The sequence below is a fragment of the Semicossyphus pulcher genome, unplaced genomic scaffold (genome assembly GCF_022749685.1).
Source record: "Semicossyphus pulcher isolate SPU_LCO1_2020_fin unplaced genomic scaffold, fSemPul1.0.p SCAF_5, whole genome shotgun sequence".
Lineage (NCBI taxonomy): Eukaryota > Metazoa > Chordata > Actinopteri > Labriformes > Labridae > Semicossyphus > Semicossyphus pulcher.
In genome coordinates, this window is record NW_027211726.1 from 6,599,186 (window position 1) to 6,618,041 (window position 18,856).

Below are 18,856 nucleotides of genomic sequence, written 5' to 3' on the forward strand. Positions count from 1 at the left end.
ACAGGTGAGAAGCTGATTGTTAGCATTCTGCATGCCACTCTTTGTTCTGACCTCTTACCCTGCACTGACTCTAAATCCTTACAGTGACATTAATTCAAACTGGAAAAACGGCAGTTCAAAATACACACCATTTCAAAGGCATGGTTTATGTCTTCAGTTGAGCAAATATCATAAACTAAATATCTGACCAAGCATTGTGACAGTATTGTACTGTGAGCAATTTAAGATATCCATTAAATAACTGAACCATTAACTGAGCTAACTCTTTACTAAGTTAAAAATCTTTACTATGCCCTGCTTTGTTTCCCATCTCTCATTCTGATCCTCGGCTCAGAGCTCGGATGTCCACAACTCTCCTTTGGCAGCTGTTAGTGGTTTCCAAGCAAAACGCTGGTTTAAAGTTTCACACATTAACAGTATGCATTAGAACAGACACAAGAATTCTCATTCACACACACACTCTCTTGTGATCTGGACACAACATGCTCAAATGGTGAAGTGTTTTTTTTGCATAGCTGGCCTCTGGTGCACTTACACTCTAAACCAAAAGTGACTTTTAAAAAACATCTACACGTCAGTGATTATTTGTTTTAGTCAAATGAAAGTACCCTGTAAAAACAGACATTCACATAGGAATCAATTAGGTGCAGCTGTCGAAACATGAGGGTCGTTTGTAACCTGAAAATCTCCCACACATTCAATTCATTTTTGACTGATGTTCCATGATGCGTGTGCCATGGGAGGGTAGTGACAGTGAATGTGTGATTCCCATTGGTCGACTGAACATGTACTGAGTAAAGTTGATGCAATCACAAAATAAATATTGAAGTGTAATGTATCGACATGAAACTCTTATGTAGCTACAGAGATGACAGTTGAACGTGGAGGTGCATCTACCTTAAACATGAATGTTTCTAAGAATGGATCCACAAAAAGCAGAGCTCTACTTTTTCTTTGCCTAACTGCTCGCATGACTTGCGCAGCGCCGCTCTAATGCCGCACCACTAAGGCCATGTATTAACCATGTTAGCAGTTCAGCAGATGTATTTACTGATGATGACAATGATGATGAAGATGACAAAAACTAGTGTGGATAGTTAATGAAATGACTGCAGGCATTTATGATGTGAGAGTGGAACACTCCATGCTAAAGCCCAGTTCAGACAATGTAATCCAGTGAGCGTTACTTTACTTCTAAGGCGTCTTTTAGACTCATATATTATTCTCTTATTTGTAGCTTCTCCTTCAACAACGAAGACTTTGGTCTAACAAAAGTGCTAAAAATACAAAGTATTAGATCATCTGAATACATGTCTGAGCAGGGTTTGTGATGTTTGTTAAACCATGGGTGAGACTCAATAGTGATGATTTTGGTCAAGAATGCACACTCTGTGAACACACAACATGCTTTACGACACACACGCGCTCTTGCTGGCCCACACATGAACTCACGCTTAGCTCGCAAGCGTTTTCACACTCATAGCAACAATAACATTTTGTCAAGCCTGCAAAAGCTGAGAATACATTTCTTTGTCATGAGTCTGCAGGACCCCCTCTCCATCACGGCCCGTTCCTCCAACCAATCTACCTTTCTCTCCTCCTCTTTGGCCAGTTGCTGCTCCAGCTGCTGCAGCTGCTGGGTGGAGCTGTCACACAGCTGGTTGTAGGTGGCCGTTAGCTCGTCCAGCTGAGCCTCTACTTGAGCACGCTCCTCTGGGGACAACCTGGAGAGGACACAAGGGGAAAAGGGGGCGGAGTTTAGCGCGTCAACACAGGTTTTATGTTCCCATCAATGCTGATTGGAGCAGAGGCGATAATCACCCGGGTCCACTGCAGAGTCATTTGACCCGGGTCTGAACCCTGAATCGTTTGCTTTTATAGTTTTTCCAGGAGGATAAATAATTTTCACAACTGTGTACACATGTAGAAACAGCTGATTTGTACTTACTTGCTGGCCTGTTTTGACAGCAGGAAGACCTGTGTGCTCCTTATGGCTTCAGCCACTTCATCTTTCTTGGCTGCTAGCTGTTCACTGATGGCCTTTAGAGAGATACATGCAGGATCTCCTTAGTACAGTACAACCACCATCAACTATCATTTCATTGCTTCAATTAAACCAAAGATGACATTTAATCTATGAGGAATCATGTTATTTTTCACTTCAACAGACAACTGCACAACATAAATGCCTTGCTTTAATAATGTACACAACAAATATATTAGAGTGTACCTGTTGAGCAGCAAGCGAAGACTCAGCGTTGGGCCCACCGGTCCGCCGTTGGAGGCCTTTGACCCAGCCGAGCAGGTCTGAAACCTGGCCCACCCTGGCCTGCTTCTCCTCCTCCACCTCTTTCTGCACAGACAGTTAAAAAAAGGCTCAAACTGTTGACCAACAATACGAGAACTCTTTTTTCAAAATGCACAAATTCTTCTCATCCTTCCACATATTCTTATTTCAATCTATAAAGCGTTGTATAGAGACACAAAGTCCCACCTCTTCTTCTTCCAGTCTTCTCAGTGCATCACTGATGTACTTTACATGCTGGGTTGTCAAGGTGACCAAGGCCGTGTAGCGTGTGCGCAAGTCCATAAACTGCAGAGACAAGAAGTAAATGATATCTTCACACCTAGAAACAGCTTGAATATGATTTATCCCACAAGTTATGATCTTATTAATATGAATCCAAAGAGTAGATGAGATGTTCTATCCTCACCTCCTGAGTGATGGCGTCAGAGGAAGAGAGCATCCTCCTCCTCTTGACAGGTGACTTGTGCGTAGATTCTACAAAGGCTCTGTAGGTCATCAGCTGAAGTTCATAATCCTGCAGAATGAAGCCATGAAGGGACACAAGTAAGTAAAGAAAGGAGGTAGTAGTTACCTAACCTAATAAATTTGTAGAATTAATTTGTAATTCTACTTTGCAAACTGACATGTTTCAAATGCATTTACACATATTCTTGACTTTTTGCATTGCAGAACAATACGGTGACAGTTGTAGTAAAAGATGGACAAACTACACTGTAAAAATACGCAGAGATAACTTCATGTATAACACTTAATGTAAATGAAAGACAAGCTGAAACAGTCTCTTACCTTCACTGAGGTACAGTACTGTTTGGAGTGAGTCTGGCACTCGTCTAGTTTGGTCTGGTTCTGTTCAATCTCAGCTACTAATGCCTGAAAAGGGAATCATACATATAATGCATCTACTTTCTATAAGACATCATACAAACGTTAGGTTCTATTTTGATATTTCACTGTTCTATCACAAAGTGAGTCCATGAGCTCGTTGTTCCTCACCGTCTGCTGGGCCAGTTGTTCAGACAGTGCTTTGCTGTCCGTTTGTCCAGGTTGTGTGTTTTCTTGTCGCTCCGTCGTTTCTTCGATCCATTTGATTAAAGAAGAATGACCGTCTCTGTACTGCTGCAGGGCTGAGCCCAGAACATCGAGATCACTCCGTCTGCAATGAAACAGAAAAGACTCTCAGAACATTTAAGACACAAATTATATATTGTAAGTACAGCTTATGTTTAGTATCCAGTACGCGCATAACCGTGTTTTTTTGTTGTTTTGTCATTCCTGTTCTACTTTGCTCACCGTGTCTCCATCTGCCTCTTGATTCCGCTCCACCTCTCCGTCATCTGATTGGCTCTCTCCTGGTAGCGCTCCAGCTCGGGGCTGCGGTCTGGGTGGAGCCTGCTGAGCTGAGACCCCGCCTCTTTGGCCCGACCGACCTCCGACTGCAGAGACTTGAAGATGCCCTCCTGCTCTGTGAGCTCAGCCTGCCACTTCTGGAGACACAAACAAAACAAAGACAGTGCAGAAGAACAGTTAGAGTCAAACAGTTTCACAGCATTCAGCAATAAGAGGAGTTTATGTGATAAAGTGTTCCTTACCCCGAGCTGATCTCTGAGGTTCTGAATGGCTGTTGTGTCAGCAGGAACGATGTCTTCTTCACTCAGTCTGCTCTCGTACTTCCTGACCTGGCTCTCTGCATCATCCAGGCTGCGTATCAGGAGGTCTACAGTTTTTAATCTGAGGAGGCACACGGTGAAGAGAAGTTAATACATCATACATTAAGTACGTATAATTTGGAGTTAACCAAAAACGAAAGGCTCACTAACTTCTCTAGGTAGACAGACGAGAGGTTGTGCAGTTTGTCTATCTTCTCCACGGCGTGGTTGAGTTCAGACCGGAGGACGGGGACGCTGGAGGACGTCGGCTTCTCCTCGAAGAAACTGACGCAGCGGCGAGACACGTCGCCCAAACTGGACCGTAGGGTATCCAGCTCCGCCTGCAGCTTCTACACAAGAAGGTGATCAAAATTAAAAAAAAACAATCTCTAAGCCCTTATTATATATAACACTGCAGGAAAACTCTCACAGCACTGTGAAACATAAACTCTGAAGTTCATATGTAAAAAATATTAACTTATAAAACTCAATATCCAGTAGATATACATGTTGTATTGCTCACTCCAACCAGTAGATGGAGCTCAAACTGACCTCTTGCTCTGCTATCTGGACAGCGTTGTCAGCACTGTCACCTGACAGCCGGCTCGGGGGCGGAGTCTGAATCCCACTCATCAGTCTCTGCTCCGCCTCATTTAGACGGAGGGTGATGTTCTGCAGCTCCGACAGGTACGAACGAGAGACTGACTCATCCTTCTCCACTGGAGAATAAGAAGAGAGAGACACGCGAAGAAAGGAAAGTTATTTTAGGCCTGAACAGTGAGACTTTAGCAGTTTGTAAGATGGGAGATTTCAGGATGCTACCCTTTCGAGGTTCAGCAGGGACACGGTTTAAAACATATGTGATGGAGATATTAAACTACTGTATGAAAACATTGGTGGTGTTGGTATATTTGTCCATCCCGTCTCACCTGTCTCCATGTTAAGAAGGAGGTCCTGGCAGTGCTGCTGGGCCGCCTGAACGTCCTTCTCCAGCTCTCGTCTTTCCCCCGGCGTGAACAGGGAGCTCTCTTTGCTGTCAGACAGGAAGTCAGTCAGCTGGGACTCCAGGTGACCCAGGACCTGCTCCCGCTCTGACGGAGACTGGCAACGAACCTGACAGGTGAAGGACAGCAGGAGAGGTTAAGTACGACAGAGCAGATGAGGACAGTAGCGGACCTGACAGAAACTCTTGAGTCTCACCGTGTCCAGGTTCCATCCAGAGACAGTCCTGATGTCTTTCAGCAGGTAGTGCCACGAAACGACGCTCTTCATGTTCACATGCAGCTGATGCCACAGAGACATGACCTTCTGGTACAGCTGCTCTGTCCTGTACGCACAGACACACCAGAAAACATGAATGCAAGACTCGGAGCTTTTGATTCTGAGTGAAGTCTCCACTGTTCTGAACGGTGGCTTACTGCTCATGTTTCTCACCTGCTGGCTGTGTCAATGGCCTCCTGGTTCGGAGGCGGGACGGTGAAACACACTGAGGGGACCATGGCCTCATTCCCTGACGGACTGATCACCTTCCACTTTGTCCGCTGAGAGTTGTCCTCCAGCACGCACTCCTCGCCTCGGCTTATTGTGATCTGAGAGGAGGAACGGGTCGTGGGATGGATGCAAGAACAGAACAGTCGAGAGGGAGAGATGGAGAACACGTGGGAGGGGAAAGAGAAGTTGGAGGACAACAGAAAAAAAACAGGAGAATGGAGATTATGGAAGAAGAGAGGTTGGGAGTGACGACAATGGATGGATGGATGGAGGTTAGATGAAAGAGATGGAGAAAGCAAAGGAGGGAGGAGATAAGAGAAAACATGTAAACCAAAAACTGAAAGCAACAAACTCATAATGCAACAGAAAATGCAAACATTCATGAATTTCGTGATGTTAGCAGAAGCCCTAAAATGAAATGACATTAGAGAGCTTGACACGTGAGGACTGAAAGCAGCTTTGCACATCTAAACTTTTACTGTGAAAGCAGCAAATATCCTCCAGACTTAGTAACGTTTAATGACACCTGCGCTGGATTTCAGAAATGTTAAGAAACCCAGAACAGGACGAAAACAGTTTGGAGTTCAAAATCTGAAAATCCAGCTGTTTGATAAGAATAAGGCGAAGCCATGAGGGGAAGAGTTTTAGGGCCGCACATAAGAGGCTACTGCTGCACTGCCTCCCCCACCCACCACCCTCTCTCACCCCTTCCCTGCACACACACATCAATACATCAATAATGCAAAGCTATGCACGTACAGTAAATACATGAGATGCAGATCAAAGCTTTAAGCTTTAACTTTTTAATGTCTGACTGACTGAATGAGCCTCAGCGGCACGGTACGTTTCAGATTCAGTTCAGTTCAGCTCGGCTCACTGGTTGCCTCTCGCTCTTATCCACGCTCATGTCAGTTTTATCCTCAACGATTATTATTAGTATTATTAGTGATAATCAGTCAGATGTTCCTATTGTCTTGCTTTGAAAGAATACCAGACATTTTCTGCTAATGTTGCATGTGTGTCACTACTACCCTTAGATTCTGAGTGCACGTCTGCCCCATTAGGACACAACAGGTTGCAGAGTGCACATAGAAAATTAATCCATCTGGTTACATTTTTCATAAACCATCAAATCTGACCGGCTAAGCTAAAATATTTAAAGGCAGAATGAGCAGGATTTTCTTAAAACACAAATTAACTCCTCTCAATAAACTTATTTAACTTTCTGTTATTGTTACCTGCTTTGGGACTATAGGTGTAAATTAGCATCCGTGCTTACTCTGTCATGTTTTAAATCGTGTATTCTATACTGATGATCTCAAACATAATAAACCATCCGAAACACTTATACCAACTGATACCAAGCTTCTGGTATCACTGAGCCAAGGAGGAAGGGCCAACTACAGGTGCTTTTCGACTAAAAGTAGGAACTTCTCTTCAAGGAACTTAATGGTTCCTGTGGCCCATTGTTTTCTGCGTTTCCACAGCGCCCTAAAGTCCCGGGAAGATTACGCAAATCAGGCCGATGACGAATGGAGAAGCAATAAAAGTAACTACAGAGCACTACACCGCCAGTCCAGTAGGTGGCGGTAAGAAGAAGATGACAAACAACAAGGGGTCAGTATCATCATCTGTCATTAGCTTTCTTCTCTGACTCCATCTCAAAGCACGATGACAACAGTCTTTAAAACATGGCAGGTGAAATGAAATGCTGTGAGTACTCGACCAATCAGAAACGCTCTGCAGGCCCCGCCCTGAAGGTTGCTGGACCTTTGGAAAGTACTACCCTCAAGCAGGGGGTAAATTAATCACTGGTTACTGCTATTTGAGTTCCTTAAAAGGTTCCTTGTTCCCGGGGAAAGTTCCTGCTGTCGAAAAGCACCTTATGAATGTCGTGTTCACAAACCACAACGTTTAAAAAATCCTACTCATTCTTTGTTTAGAATTTGTTTACAAATTTTAATGAGATGTACAGAGAGCAAATTCATACACATCTACTGTGTATGAAACCTACCAGGGCAGGACTAACACCTCCTCATGTTACACTTTACTCTGTAAAACCTGAAATGAGCTGATAAGAGAGGAGCAACCAGCGCAGTGCGGTGTGTGCAGTGTAAGAATCTGAGGTGAGAGAGGGAGAATATAGGCAGCTATACCTGAACGTTTGTCTTGCCAGCCCAGCCGACAGACGAGAGGAAGGGAAGAGGATGAGGAGGAGGAAGGAGGAGGAGGAGGAGAAGGAGAAGGAGGAGCAGGGAGTGAGAGAAGGGAGAGGCAAAAAAGGTACATGTGGGTATGGAGAGAGAGGAGGAGACACAGGAAAGTGAAGGAGAGAAAGATTATTTTAGGTCATGTGCACGTTTGGTTTTAAGTTTCCATTTCAGGCATCTTCTTTTTTTTTAAGAGCTTCAGCAACAAACCAGCGTCCTCCTTCACCTGGATACAGCACCTCACACAGAGTATGCTTCACTGGACAAATTGACCGTGAGGAATCTAACACAGCAAACTAAAAATAGCAGCAGAAGGGGCAGCAGCATGTCCACCCTGCTGGAGCGCGAGGTGCTGTTTTTCCACCAGAGTCCGCAAAGGGGACGAGCCAGATGTATAATTGATCGGCTTTTAGCTTCCCTGAGGACATCACAGCAGAGAGTGAGCGGCAGAGAGGCGGACTGTTTGTGTGTGTGTTATATAAAAGTTATCTTCTCATTAATCACTTCTCTACTTCCAAAAGTCTTTTAGCTATTTTGGGGCTTTTACAAAAATAAAAAGGCAAAGATAATCTATTGTGTTCATGAGAAATTCTAGATGCTAATTATTTTGCTTCTTCAGCTTCCAAATTGCACGCTGATATTTGTCCTTGCCAGGGAAATAAAGTGAAAACAGTTGGAGCTGTTACCAAAAACAAAAAGCACCACTGCTGCAGTCTGCTCATCAATATGGACCGCCTAGGCAGGGAGAGCGTTCGTGTACACTTACTCATCAATCTAAAAAATAACTTCATAAAGTAAACAGCATGGAGGACGCAGCTCTAAAAGAACGGCCCACAAAGTGGTCTCAGAAGAGCCTCAGGAAGGAAGTGCAGGGCAGAGAGGAGACAGTTGGTGATCAGGGTTAAAACAACAACGTGGTGAGGTCTGTGGTGAGCTGATTCTGCAAATATAAGGTGTTACTTTCATACACCTTTATAAACATGAGAGCTAAACTAGATTAAAGAAATAATCTCGAAGATTTTCATTTAAATAAATGTCTGTTAAGTCACTATCTGTCGCCGAATGAGGTAACACAATGGTGATGAAAGCCTTACAGACTGGGTGTCTAGTGCGACATTCGTGGAAAAAACCACAAACGGCGCCCAGTTAGTGACGCGTTTTCCATCAGCCAGCAGTGGTTGGTCTGCCAGAGAGGGTAGGCGGAGCTTAGCGGCTGCTTTTCCGCTCTCTGCAAGTGTTGCGAGTAAACAGTAATCTACTACGGCTGAACAAACAAAGCAAAGATCGATGACTACAGATTCAAAAATAAGTGAAAATCCAAAGAAAAAAGACACAAAGTCGACGCTTAGATGAAGCAAACAGTCTGAAAAGGAAAGCGACCGTCAGCCAGGAAAATCAAGAGTTACAACCGGAGCCGACCGTGGACGTCACACATGCAGCACTGTCTGGATATCTGGGAAGTGTGCTCCCGTAATTACCGTTTATCGCCGCTGAAGAGAACAAAACTGAGATCTTCGAGATTACTACTTTAACAGGGAGTAAGTTTTTTCTAAGAGAAAGACAACATGCACACCAACATGTCCATTAAGAATAGCGTATCCAGTGGGTCCTATACCTCTATCTGCCTGTAGTCGCAGATAGCTTTGATTGGTGTTGTAGTTCCCAGGGTGCTCTCTGCGCTGCGGGGGCGGAGCTTCACCACCGTTTTGGCCCGGCCCACCAGGCTCGCCAGCGTGCTCTTGTACTCAATCAGCTGCTCCTTCTCCTCCTGCAGGACAGAGATCAGAATTCATTTTAACTGAATATTTACAACTCTATTTGTGTAAAGAATAAAGTTCAGGTCTTACAAAAATATAATAAGAGTATTAGCCTGTAGCCCCTGAGATGAGGGGACTGAGGTCTGTGTTAATAACTTTATACATTACACCCCCTGAAATGAATGTCACACTGAGGTGGTGTTTGCTGCAGTAATCACTTCCATAACAAATTAAATGACAAGCTGGGAATCAACACAACACGGAGATCAATTAAAATGTGGGTGCAGAATTACAAATGATCACGAGAAGATGTACGACCATCGCAATGAGAATAATTAGATTATCGCTGAAGCATTACTCGAATGTATTCTCAAATCAATCTTGGATAAAGAGTCCGACCAATAAACAACTTAGTCAGTTTAGGTGAGGAGACCTTACTATCACTTTTAAGGGGATGTTTGTTTATTATTAAAAGCAGGTGCTTATAAAATGGAACCATGTATGAAGAAGTAACTTTATTAACCAACCATTAATAACCAAAGCTAACTGCGCACATGTCAGTGACAAGAGCAGCTGAGTGTGACAAAAGAACACACCTTCATATTAAGAGGATATGCCCACTGCTCTGGCCTTTGGAGCGATGCCCACACTAACTCTGCCATCTGTCTGAAGTCAGAGGTTTGTGTGTGTTTGTGTGTGTGTGTGTGTAAGGTAGGTGTGAAGATGGCACTCTCACAAATGTGCCACAGGGGGGGATGATTCAGCGAAGGCACTTTCTAACAGATTACTTCACCCTGTCGTGTTGCGTGCTGCAGCTGCCTGAAGAAGCACAACAACCAGGACGGCACCAGTATGTTAACACACCAGCTACTGTACCGCTCTCTGCTGCTCCGGTGCTACGACATATTGAAATCCTTCCTGTTCTAGCCTGTGTCGTTGATCTAACAAGGTGGCAGCATGGCTTCTAAACTTGAAGGAACCTAGTAAGTTAAGTTAAGAAATACTGAAATTGATCACTAAAATCATTCATTTATATACATATATTCTATAAATCCATATTGAGTTTAAAAACTGTTTGTATCTTTGTTTTACAATAAAAGTATTGTAAAATTGGGTGTATAAGACGCACTTTTAATACATTTTTTTACATCTAATAAGTGGGCTGCCTCTTATATACCGCTGCGACCAATACACCAGTATAAAATGCAGAGGGAGGTTAATATTGTGTTACAGTATTCTACCCAGATGATGGCGCTATACTCTAGCTAAAGCTTCAACACGGACATGCGCCGTCGTGATGACCAGTGCAGCCGCCACCCTCACAACAATCAACGTTACCGTAGCCCGAGCTCAACCACTGCACCGGTAGCTAGCAGGATTGCAAACTCGACATGGTGAAAACAGTAGGATATAATTTGTGTGTGTTTTGAATGAAAACATATTAAACTTTTATACATGTTTTTATTAATAAATAGCTTTAGAAAACCTTTTTTCCCACTGGAATACCCCCACGACTTTTATATTCTGGTGCGATTTATATTCCAGATCGTACAGTTCAAAGGTTGGGGGGTGAGTTTTGCTAACAGTGTACAACATTAAACTTTGCAATTGAGATATTATTGTTAACATAGTTGCCCATGAAATTTCCTCATGTAAAAACGGGAGATAAAAACTGAGCTCAGGGGTAGATACCATCGAGTCCTGCAGCAGGTCTTCCAGTTTGCTCAGTCTGCTGTTCTTGTCACAGGTGTACTGTCTCTTAATGGTCTCCTGGAGCTGGCGCAGGTACGACTCACAGTCCCGGGCGTCGCTCATAAACTGACAGGGACAGAAATAAAACATCAAATGATTCTGACGGGAATATGTTTAAGAGCTATTCCATCCCATTAGGTTAGTTCAATATTCAATGAGCATCATGTGTTTGCAGTGAGAGGCCCGGGGACGCGAGGCAGTTAAGTAAACATGTCCTTTTTTATCATAATACAGACACACTTAAACAGACCTCACTTTATGTAGTTGTCTACATAAGACAAGGAGGATATTTACAAAACCAATCCTGCTCTAAGGTCATCATGTGGTTTTGATGGAATATACTGTGAAATTGTGACTTAACTTAACTTTATTTATATCACAAAACATAAATCTACAGATTCATGTCTGTCTTTAAATTCACAGTTTCTGCTCTTGTGAAAAACTGTTTTTGGTAGTTGCCTCACCTGGAAGTATGCCGTGTTGTCTTTGAGGTGCTGCTCTACACACACACACAGCTGGTTCACCCACTGCCACTGCGTCTGCAGGGCTGCACTGTAAGCCTGTTAACACGCAGAGAGAGGCAGACAAAGAGAGGAGAAAGCACATGTCACACTGCAGTTACATAGAGTTCAAGCTTTGCAGGGTAGCTCCGAGGCATTCACAGGGATGTTGATCAGTATCTTTTTCCTGTATGGAGGCGTAAGCATGAGATCAGTATGAAAACCAAATCCCATATCGGTGATGTTGATACAGTAAACACAAGTTCTCTTTCAGCGTTTAGAAAAGGTCAAAGTTCACCTCCTGCCCTTTTAAATCTTATTTACATCCACAGATGAAAGAAAATAATCGCACAGCTGAATGAATTTAAACAGAAAGCATTTCCGTTCAACTGTTTCTACACAGAGAAAAAAAACATTTTAAAGGTCATTCAGTCAAACTGCATTAAATCAAAGCTTCACCTCTACGGTCTGCTTGGCTGGATGGTTCTCCAGGCACAGGCGGTTCGCCGTTTCCTGGAGTGACCGCATCATTTCTTGTTTCTCCTCCAGCTCCAACCTCATTTCCTGTAAACAGAACAGAAAAAAAAGAGGATTGTAAATTACAGGCTTCATGTTTCTGTGCATGTAAGCAATGCTTTTGTTTTGAGCTCATGGAAAACTTATTTGGACATGATTGTGTTCTGCAGAAACTATAATGGGAGCTTGTTTTATCTAAGGTTTTTCCTTCCAATAAGAGATCAAATAACATAAATGTTTCTGTATATTTCCAGATGTTTGTGGTCTATAGTTTGTGTTTTGTGACTGTTTTGTGACAGAGAGATCCATCAGTGCATCCGCGTGCCCCCTTCCTGCACTCACGCTGTATAATTCTCTCTTGGCGTTCATGTTGGGGTTGTTGTCGCTCCAGTCGAAGGCGATCTCCTCCTCCTCCCTCTCGTTGAGCCAGATCAGCTCCTCGGTGCAGTGCGACACAAATGCATGCAAGCTCTCCAAGCTCCTCAGGCGCCATGACGAATGTTCCTATGGAAACCACACAAACAAACATCATCGTCATGCTGATCAGTACTGCAGGGACAGAAAGCGAACAGCTCTATTCTCTGTGTTTTGTTGGCTTTGGTTCATTATCGGGGATTTTTAGGGACAGTGTTCACGAGAAAGAAGAAATATGAAGATAATAAGTTTCCTTGACGACCATCAGAAAGCAAAGAGTCCTCTGAATGTGCAAAACGGGCATTTATTGAACCATTTAAGGTCCTATAACAATAGCTATAGATTTTCTAATGTCTTTAAAGTATAGCACAATGCAAGCACAGTGATTTTTGTTTTCTATCTGCAGCATAACTTTACATAATAAATATCGTTTCATGATATTGCTTGGATATTTATATGCAAATCCCTCATACGTCTCCTCCTCTTCTTCAACCGTTATACTGTATGCATCCTTGATCATGTTCTCTTTGAGTTTATTTCATTCTAATTGGATGTATTAATTAGTAGTATAGTAGTTATAGGCTACTTCCAAGAGTCCTCTGTATAATATTTTCATAAGATGATGCGTTAAAAGTGCTTCTGTAAGCACATAAAACTGTGAGAGGAAAACGTAAGGCTTCAGGAGGGAATATTCAACCAAAAAGAGATGAAGTACAGGGTCTTCTAATTCAAAAAATATGTCACTAACTTTATTTTTACTTACATTTATAAGTACAATTTAAGTAAGTGTGCATAATACAGTGTAAGGAATAAAAAATAAATTAAAAACATATTAAGAGACGGGAGGAGACAAAGAAATTCAATGAGAGAAAGGGGGAGAGGAGGAGAGCAGATGCAGAACTGTGTTATTAGCATGTGCTGTCACGCTTTAATGGGATTAAATGAGGAAGGGGGTGAACTGGAAGACAAAGAGTTGTGTTACTACAAAAACACACAAAACACACAGTGACTGACTGACCAGTAGTTTGCAGTATTGATGCTCCAGCTTGGCCAGCGTTTCAGAGTAACTGCTCTTGAAGTTGGGAGTAACTTTAGCCTGAAGGAGAAGAAGGCGAAGCTTCGTTACAGCCAACCACCTCCCTCAGCAGAACCACCTCTGAAGTCATGTATAAGTGATGCATGTGTGTGTGTGTGTGTGTGTGTGTACCTCATAGCTGCGTGCCTCCTGTAGGCTGCTCATTAGATCTTCCACTGCAGTGTGGATGTTGTTGTGCTCTTGCAGGTTGTTTTCTACAGAGGGAAGGTCTGCGCCCCATTCAGCACGCTCCAAGAGCTCCTGAAACACACAAAGATCAACACAGTTCTTAGCAGACCAAATATTTATCATTTAATACTAATCTGAAAACTTATCAAATAATCGAATGAATAATGAATGAATAAAAAAAAAAAAGCATTGTTAGAGAGACTGACCTGCGTCTCCTCCACCCATCCGAGCAGCTCGTAGATGAACCTCAGGCTCCCTTCGTCCTCCGATGAAGACATGGCCACCAGCTGGGAGCGAGCCATCGGTCTTCGCAGGAGCGCAGCACCGACTGCTCCCACGGCGCCCACGGCTCCCAGCAGTGTCTGCCCCAACGAGAGGCCGCTGTCCGTGGTTCTGTGGGTGGTGTGCTCGGCCCCCGTGCTGCCCAGCGACTGGGTGAAGTGGCCTTTCCTGTAGACGCTGGAGCACTGCAGTCTGAGGGAGACCAGCTCCTCTTGAAGGCAGGAAACTCTGGTGATTGAAGAATAAATATATAATTAATGGAAGGCCGACATCTACGTTTTTATTCCTGCTGAGTCCTGCTGAGATTTTACGTGTCTTAATAGAGACAGTGGCTAACAAGTAGCTTAATGAGACTAAGGGGAAAGGTGTTGGTTTATATAATATATTGTTTTTAAAAAGACAAGTCAGAGTTACATCATTTTGATGCAACTGAGTTTATTTTCTATGATCCAAAATCCTGGTTCATGCTAATTTCAGGGTTTGCCTACCAAAATACTTTATCCATGCAGCACTCTGTACGTGCAGTGGTTCAACTTAACACTCTGCTTTTAAAAGAACTGCCTTACTATTTGTGCTGTCTCTCTCTTCTGACTGAGAAGAGACGTCATGATCACATCACACCAGCGCTGGCTTCTCTTCGCTGGCTTCCGGTCAGTTTCAGGATCCAGTTTAAGATTTAATTACTTGTTTTTAAATGGGCTGGCACCATCCTACTTATCAGAGTTGTTGCGTCAGAGCACTCAAAACCAGAGGAGACAGAGCCGTTACGGTGGCTGCAGAATATCAGAACCGAATATCAGAAGCGCCCAGACCCTTGAAAGTTTGAAATCCTTCCTTGCGTTGGCTTTTAATTCCAGTTGACCATGACATTTTATCATGTAACCATATTTTACTCTTATTTATTGTGTTTTTATTGTTCATTTTACATGTATTGGTTCATTTATTTCATACTGTGCTTTGAGCCTGTACAGCCCTTCGGTCAACCGTGTTTGTTTTAGATGGTCTTTATAAATAAACTTTGACTTTAAGGTTAAATCAAGGGAAAATGAACAAAGACAAGAATGCAACTTTCTTGTGAAGTTTGTGGGGAAAAAAACTAAAATGGAAGGCAGATTGCATTTCTACAAAATGGTCGTTTCATTAAGTTTCATAACAGCAGAGTAGAACTCATGGCCCGGCATACTGATTTCTTTTTCATCATTTTTTAACACCACTGATACATCAAAGCATCTTCGTTCACTTGATACAGAGTGGAAGAAGGAAAACGTTTACTGTATCAGATAATTTGAGGATTAAATTTCAAGACACAATGAAACATGTCGACCAATTATGAAACATAATGAGCTGCTGTTGTCCCGGTAATTGTCTATTGGCTTTATTACACTAATTAAACACACAGGGACCACTTTGATAGAGTTGAACCATTCACTCACCTGAACGCCAGCTGCTCCACCTGGTAGTATTTCTCATCTCGCAGGACTTTGAGCTCCTGGTTGAGCTGTCTGATGAGAGACTCGCAGTCCTGCAGGTAGCAGGCCAGCTCTCTCTCACACTGCACCGCCTCGCCGCTCTCCACTCGAGACATGTCCTGCACACCACAGGAGGTCAGATGAGGCTTTGCTTTTTTGTTAATTAGCTAAATCTTTAGGTTCATTCTTATGAGCTCTTTTGTCTTTTAGTTTTCCCCAGCCATAGAATTAGTAAACAATACAATGAAACCAAAGTAAGCCTCATGAGAACAACAGCAGCAAACCCCAGCAGGATCTCTAAAGTAGATATTCAAATAAAACAGTGTGGACAAAATAAAATGTGGAAATTGTTACTGGTGGTATTGTGACTTTGTCCACGCTAATAGACTCGCAGCATGAAGAGCAACTGTGTTTACAGAAAGATGTGCAAGTGGTAACTATTTATTGTTCCAGAGGGGCACTTTATTTTACAGCCCGTGCACATTAACACATTCTTAATTACCACGCCAAATTATCCAACATTCACCTAGTGTAAACCCCAGGAACCTGCAAATGTAAGTATGAGATGTTTGGTACTCACAGCCTGGAGTGTGTTCTTAGCGAGAGTGAGCTTCTCCTCACAGTCCAGAGCCATGTTCTGGATCTTGTTGGCCCTTTGAAGCAGCAGTTCTAGCCTGAAAACACACATTAAGTTTAAACGGGGTACCACCCTCCATCAACAGGTAGTCGCATCAGCGTTCTTCATTTAAAGCCCCCCTCCAGTGTAAATCAAGTGTTTAACCTTGTAATGTGGTGTTCTTTATGTGCTACAAGACATATCAGGGACAACATCAGCAGTCATCTCCATGGCTGGGCCTGTCTGCTTTTAAACTGCAGTGTACCAAGGACAGGCTGAACAACACGTTTTCACATTGGCATGTTTGTGATGTCACAAACCTAAGGAGCCAATCCTGTTAATGGACGGGGTGATGCTATGCATATATTCTTATATCAACCACTTCGACAATGCAGGAGCCAGCTGTAACCATCATCGTAATTTTTGTAAACTCGCTACTGACTATTTCTGTTAACGTTACTCCATCTACCGTAAAATTCGGTGTAGAAGACGCACTTTTAATCTTTTTTTTTTCCATATAAAAAGTGGGCTGCGTCCTTTATACCGTTGCGACCAATATACCAGTATAACATAGAGAGAGGTATTTTATTGCGTTACGATGGTGTTGAAATTTAGCCAAAGTTTTGTCACGGACATGCGCAGTCGTGATCACGCCAGTGCAGCTGCCATCCTCACAACAATCAACGTTACTGTCGGCTGAGCTCAACTACCACACTGCTAGCTAGTAGGATTGCAAACTCAACATGGCGATAACAGTTGGTGGACAATAATTTGTCAAATGAAAATACATTGAAATAGTTTTGAAATAACTTGTATATACTATGTTTCTGTTAATAAATAGCTATGGATAACTTTTTTCCCTCTGGGATACCCCCCAAAAACAGACTGCCTCAGTGCGACTTATATTACAGATTTTACGGTCAACACTAAATTTCAAGCTAGCTAAGTTTCAATAAGTTGCCACTAAATGACGGCAGAGGCGTGTTTTGTTTTTGCGACAGAGGGGGTGGTTGGAAATTTGCATAGTGGGCGGGGCCTATGCATTTTTAATGAGGCAGAAGGAGGAGATGCCTCGGGAGGATTTTTTAAAAGTAATTAAACGTATTTTGCAGAAAAAAAACATATCAGACACAATTTATTATTTCATATGTCTGAAGACATGACTGGAGCTGGGCTTTAACTTCAAGCATGAAAGTAGATATCTGAATACATTTGTGTGCATGTGTGTGTTTGTGTATCTGTGTGTACCTCTCCACCGCCGGCCTCAGAGCCTTCTCTCTTTCCAGCATCTCCAGGATGAGCTTGCCCCACTCCTCCTCGAGGTCATTGGGATGGAGGCCCTGAGGAAGCTTAATACGACCGAACTCTATCCACACCTGGAAACACACATCGAGCGTACACTTGACTTCCCATCATGCTTCACTGCAAGTGCACACACTGTAAAAGCCCTAAGACACAAGGGATCGCCACTTAAAGTTTCCATTACATCAGAGGTAATGTTCTAAATTAGTCCCAGCACAGACAAACACTCTGGTAACATCAGCTGAGTGAGAATAAAGGAGGAACTATTATAAAGGATCATGTGTTCGTGTGCTATCAGACAATCTGCTGCATTGATACAGCAAAACGGTGGAAAGGACTTGGCTTCAGGACTCGCACAATCACATTCATAACCAAACGCTGTATCTCTCATTGACACACTCCTAACCCCCCTGAGCTCAACCCCGTGATGCACAGCGAGCTCTGCACATGGTGCCGAATGCTGGTCACCTTTTCCTCTGCCTCTGCACTCAAAGTCATACGTGCCTCTGCTGCTTCGTCCCACAGTTCATTCTCACCTCCAGCAGTTTGTAGAGGTGTTCGATGTGACCTTTCTCCATCTCCTTTGCAGGGATCTCCGTCTCTTTGAAATGGACGTACTCGTTGTAAAGTGCCTGGAGGAGGGTGAGAAAAACACAAGTTACTGTTGTGCGCTGTGGGGACAATATTAGCAAAGGCTTTGTTTAAGGTCAAACACAGAGTCCATACCTGTTATCAGAGCGAGAAGCTGTGTAATCACAGCCTCTCTCTGGGTAGTCATTAGCCAGTTTCTCAATTGTCTTCTCAAGCTACGTGTTTGACAGTTTAATTTTCCCTCGGTCTCTATTTTCTCTCATTCTGCAGACATCTTGTCAACCACTATCACGCTCATCCCTTTTCATTTAATGTCCTCATCCTTTTTCCACATCACGCCTCTGTTCTGCAAATTAACTCCTTTAAATATGAATTCTTCAATCCTTCTGGCTCACCTTACACCTCCGTCTGCTGCTGTAGTCTTTATTAAACCCCGTCCCTCCCCTCCCCTTCCCTCTCTCTCTCTCTCTCTCTCTCTGCCTTTATTTGTTCTCTCAAGGTTTTAAAGAAATTGCCTGGCTGCTTCCTTTCTTCCTGCCTGCATGTTGGCGGAATTGAACAGATGATGTTAAGAAAATTTAAAGGGAAATATGCTTTCACTGTGAAATTAGATCACAACACAAAAGATAATAACATCTATATGCAAGCTTTACCAGCACATTCTTGCTGCTTTGTCTTAAATCTCTCCGTGCTTATGAGAACACAAACAGAGGAGCAGAACAAGAAACCGCAGAGCTC

General features: G+C 43.1%; 1 protein-coding gene across 8 annotated transcripts in view; it reads right to left on the reverse strand.

Moving 5' to 3' along the window:
• macf1a (microtubule actin crosslinking factor 1a) overlaps positions 1 to 18,856 on the reverse strand; it is a 228,581-nt gene that overhangs the window by 87,324 nt on the left and 122,401 nt on the right. For all 8 annotated transcript variants that reach the window (XM_069681889.1, XM_069681887.1, XM_069681885.1 and 5 more), the window contains 26 exons: positions 18,064 to 18,159; positions 17,474 to 17,601; positions 16,190 to 16,283; positions 15,574 to 15,728; positions 14,065 to 14,368; positions 13,802 to 13,930; positions 13,613 to 13,690; positions 12,523 to 12,684; positions 12,124 to 12,228; positions 11,629 to 11,724; positions 11,105 to 11,230; positions 9,271 to 9,423; positions 5,389 to 5,543; positions 5,155 to 5,281; positions 4,884 to 5,067; positions 4,507 to 4,673; positions 4,126 to 4,304; positions 3,898 to 4,036; positions 3,599 to 3,792; positions 3,302 to 3,461; positions 3,095 to 3,178; positions 2,715 to 2,822; positions 2,495 to 2,593; positions 2,231 to 2,353; positions 1,949 to 2,040; positions 1,589 to 1,724 (listed from right to left, as the gene is read on the reverse strand). In XM_069681889.1, the coding sequence (XP_069537990.1) occupies positions 1,589 to 1,724; positions 1,949 to 2,040; positions 2,231 to 2,353; positions 2,495 to 2,593; positions 2,715 to 2,822; positions 3,095 to 3,178; positions 3,302 to 3,461; positions 3,599 to 3,792; positions 3,898 to 4,036; positions 4,126 to 4,304; positions 4,507 to 4,673; positions 4,884 to 5,067; positions 5,155 to 5,281; positions 5,389 to 5,543; positions 9,271 to 9,423; positions 11,105 to 11,230; positions 11,629 to 11,724; positions 12,124 to 12,228; positions 12,523 to 12,684; positions 13,613 to 13,690; positions 13,802 to 13,930; positions 14,065 to 14,368; positions 15,574 to 15,728; positions 16,190 to 16,283; positions 17,474 to 17,601; positions 18,064 to 18,159 (3,573 nt within the window). The remainder of the gene's footprint in view (positions 1 to 1,588; positions 1,725 to 1,948; positions 2,041 to 2,230; positions 2,354 to 2,494; positions 2,594 to 2,714; positions 2,823 to 3,094; positions 3,179 to 3,301; positions 3,462 to 3,598; positions 3,793 to 3,897; positions 4,037 to 4,125; positions 4,305 to 4,506; positions 4,674 to 4,883; positions 5,068 to 5,154; positions 5,282 to 5,388; positions 5,544 to 9,270; positions 9,424 to 11,104; positions 11,231 to 11,628; positions 11,725 to 12,123; positions 12,229 to 12,522; positions 12,685 to 13,612; positions 13,691 to 13,801; positions 13,931 to 14,064; positions 14,369 to 15,573; positions 15,729 to 16,189; positions 16,284 to 17,473; positions 17,602 to 18,063; positions 18,160 to 18,856) is intronic.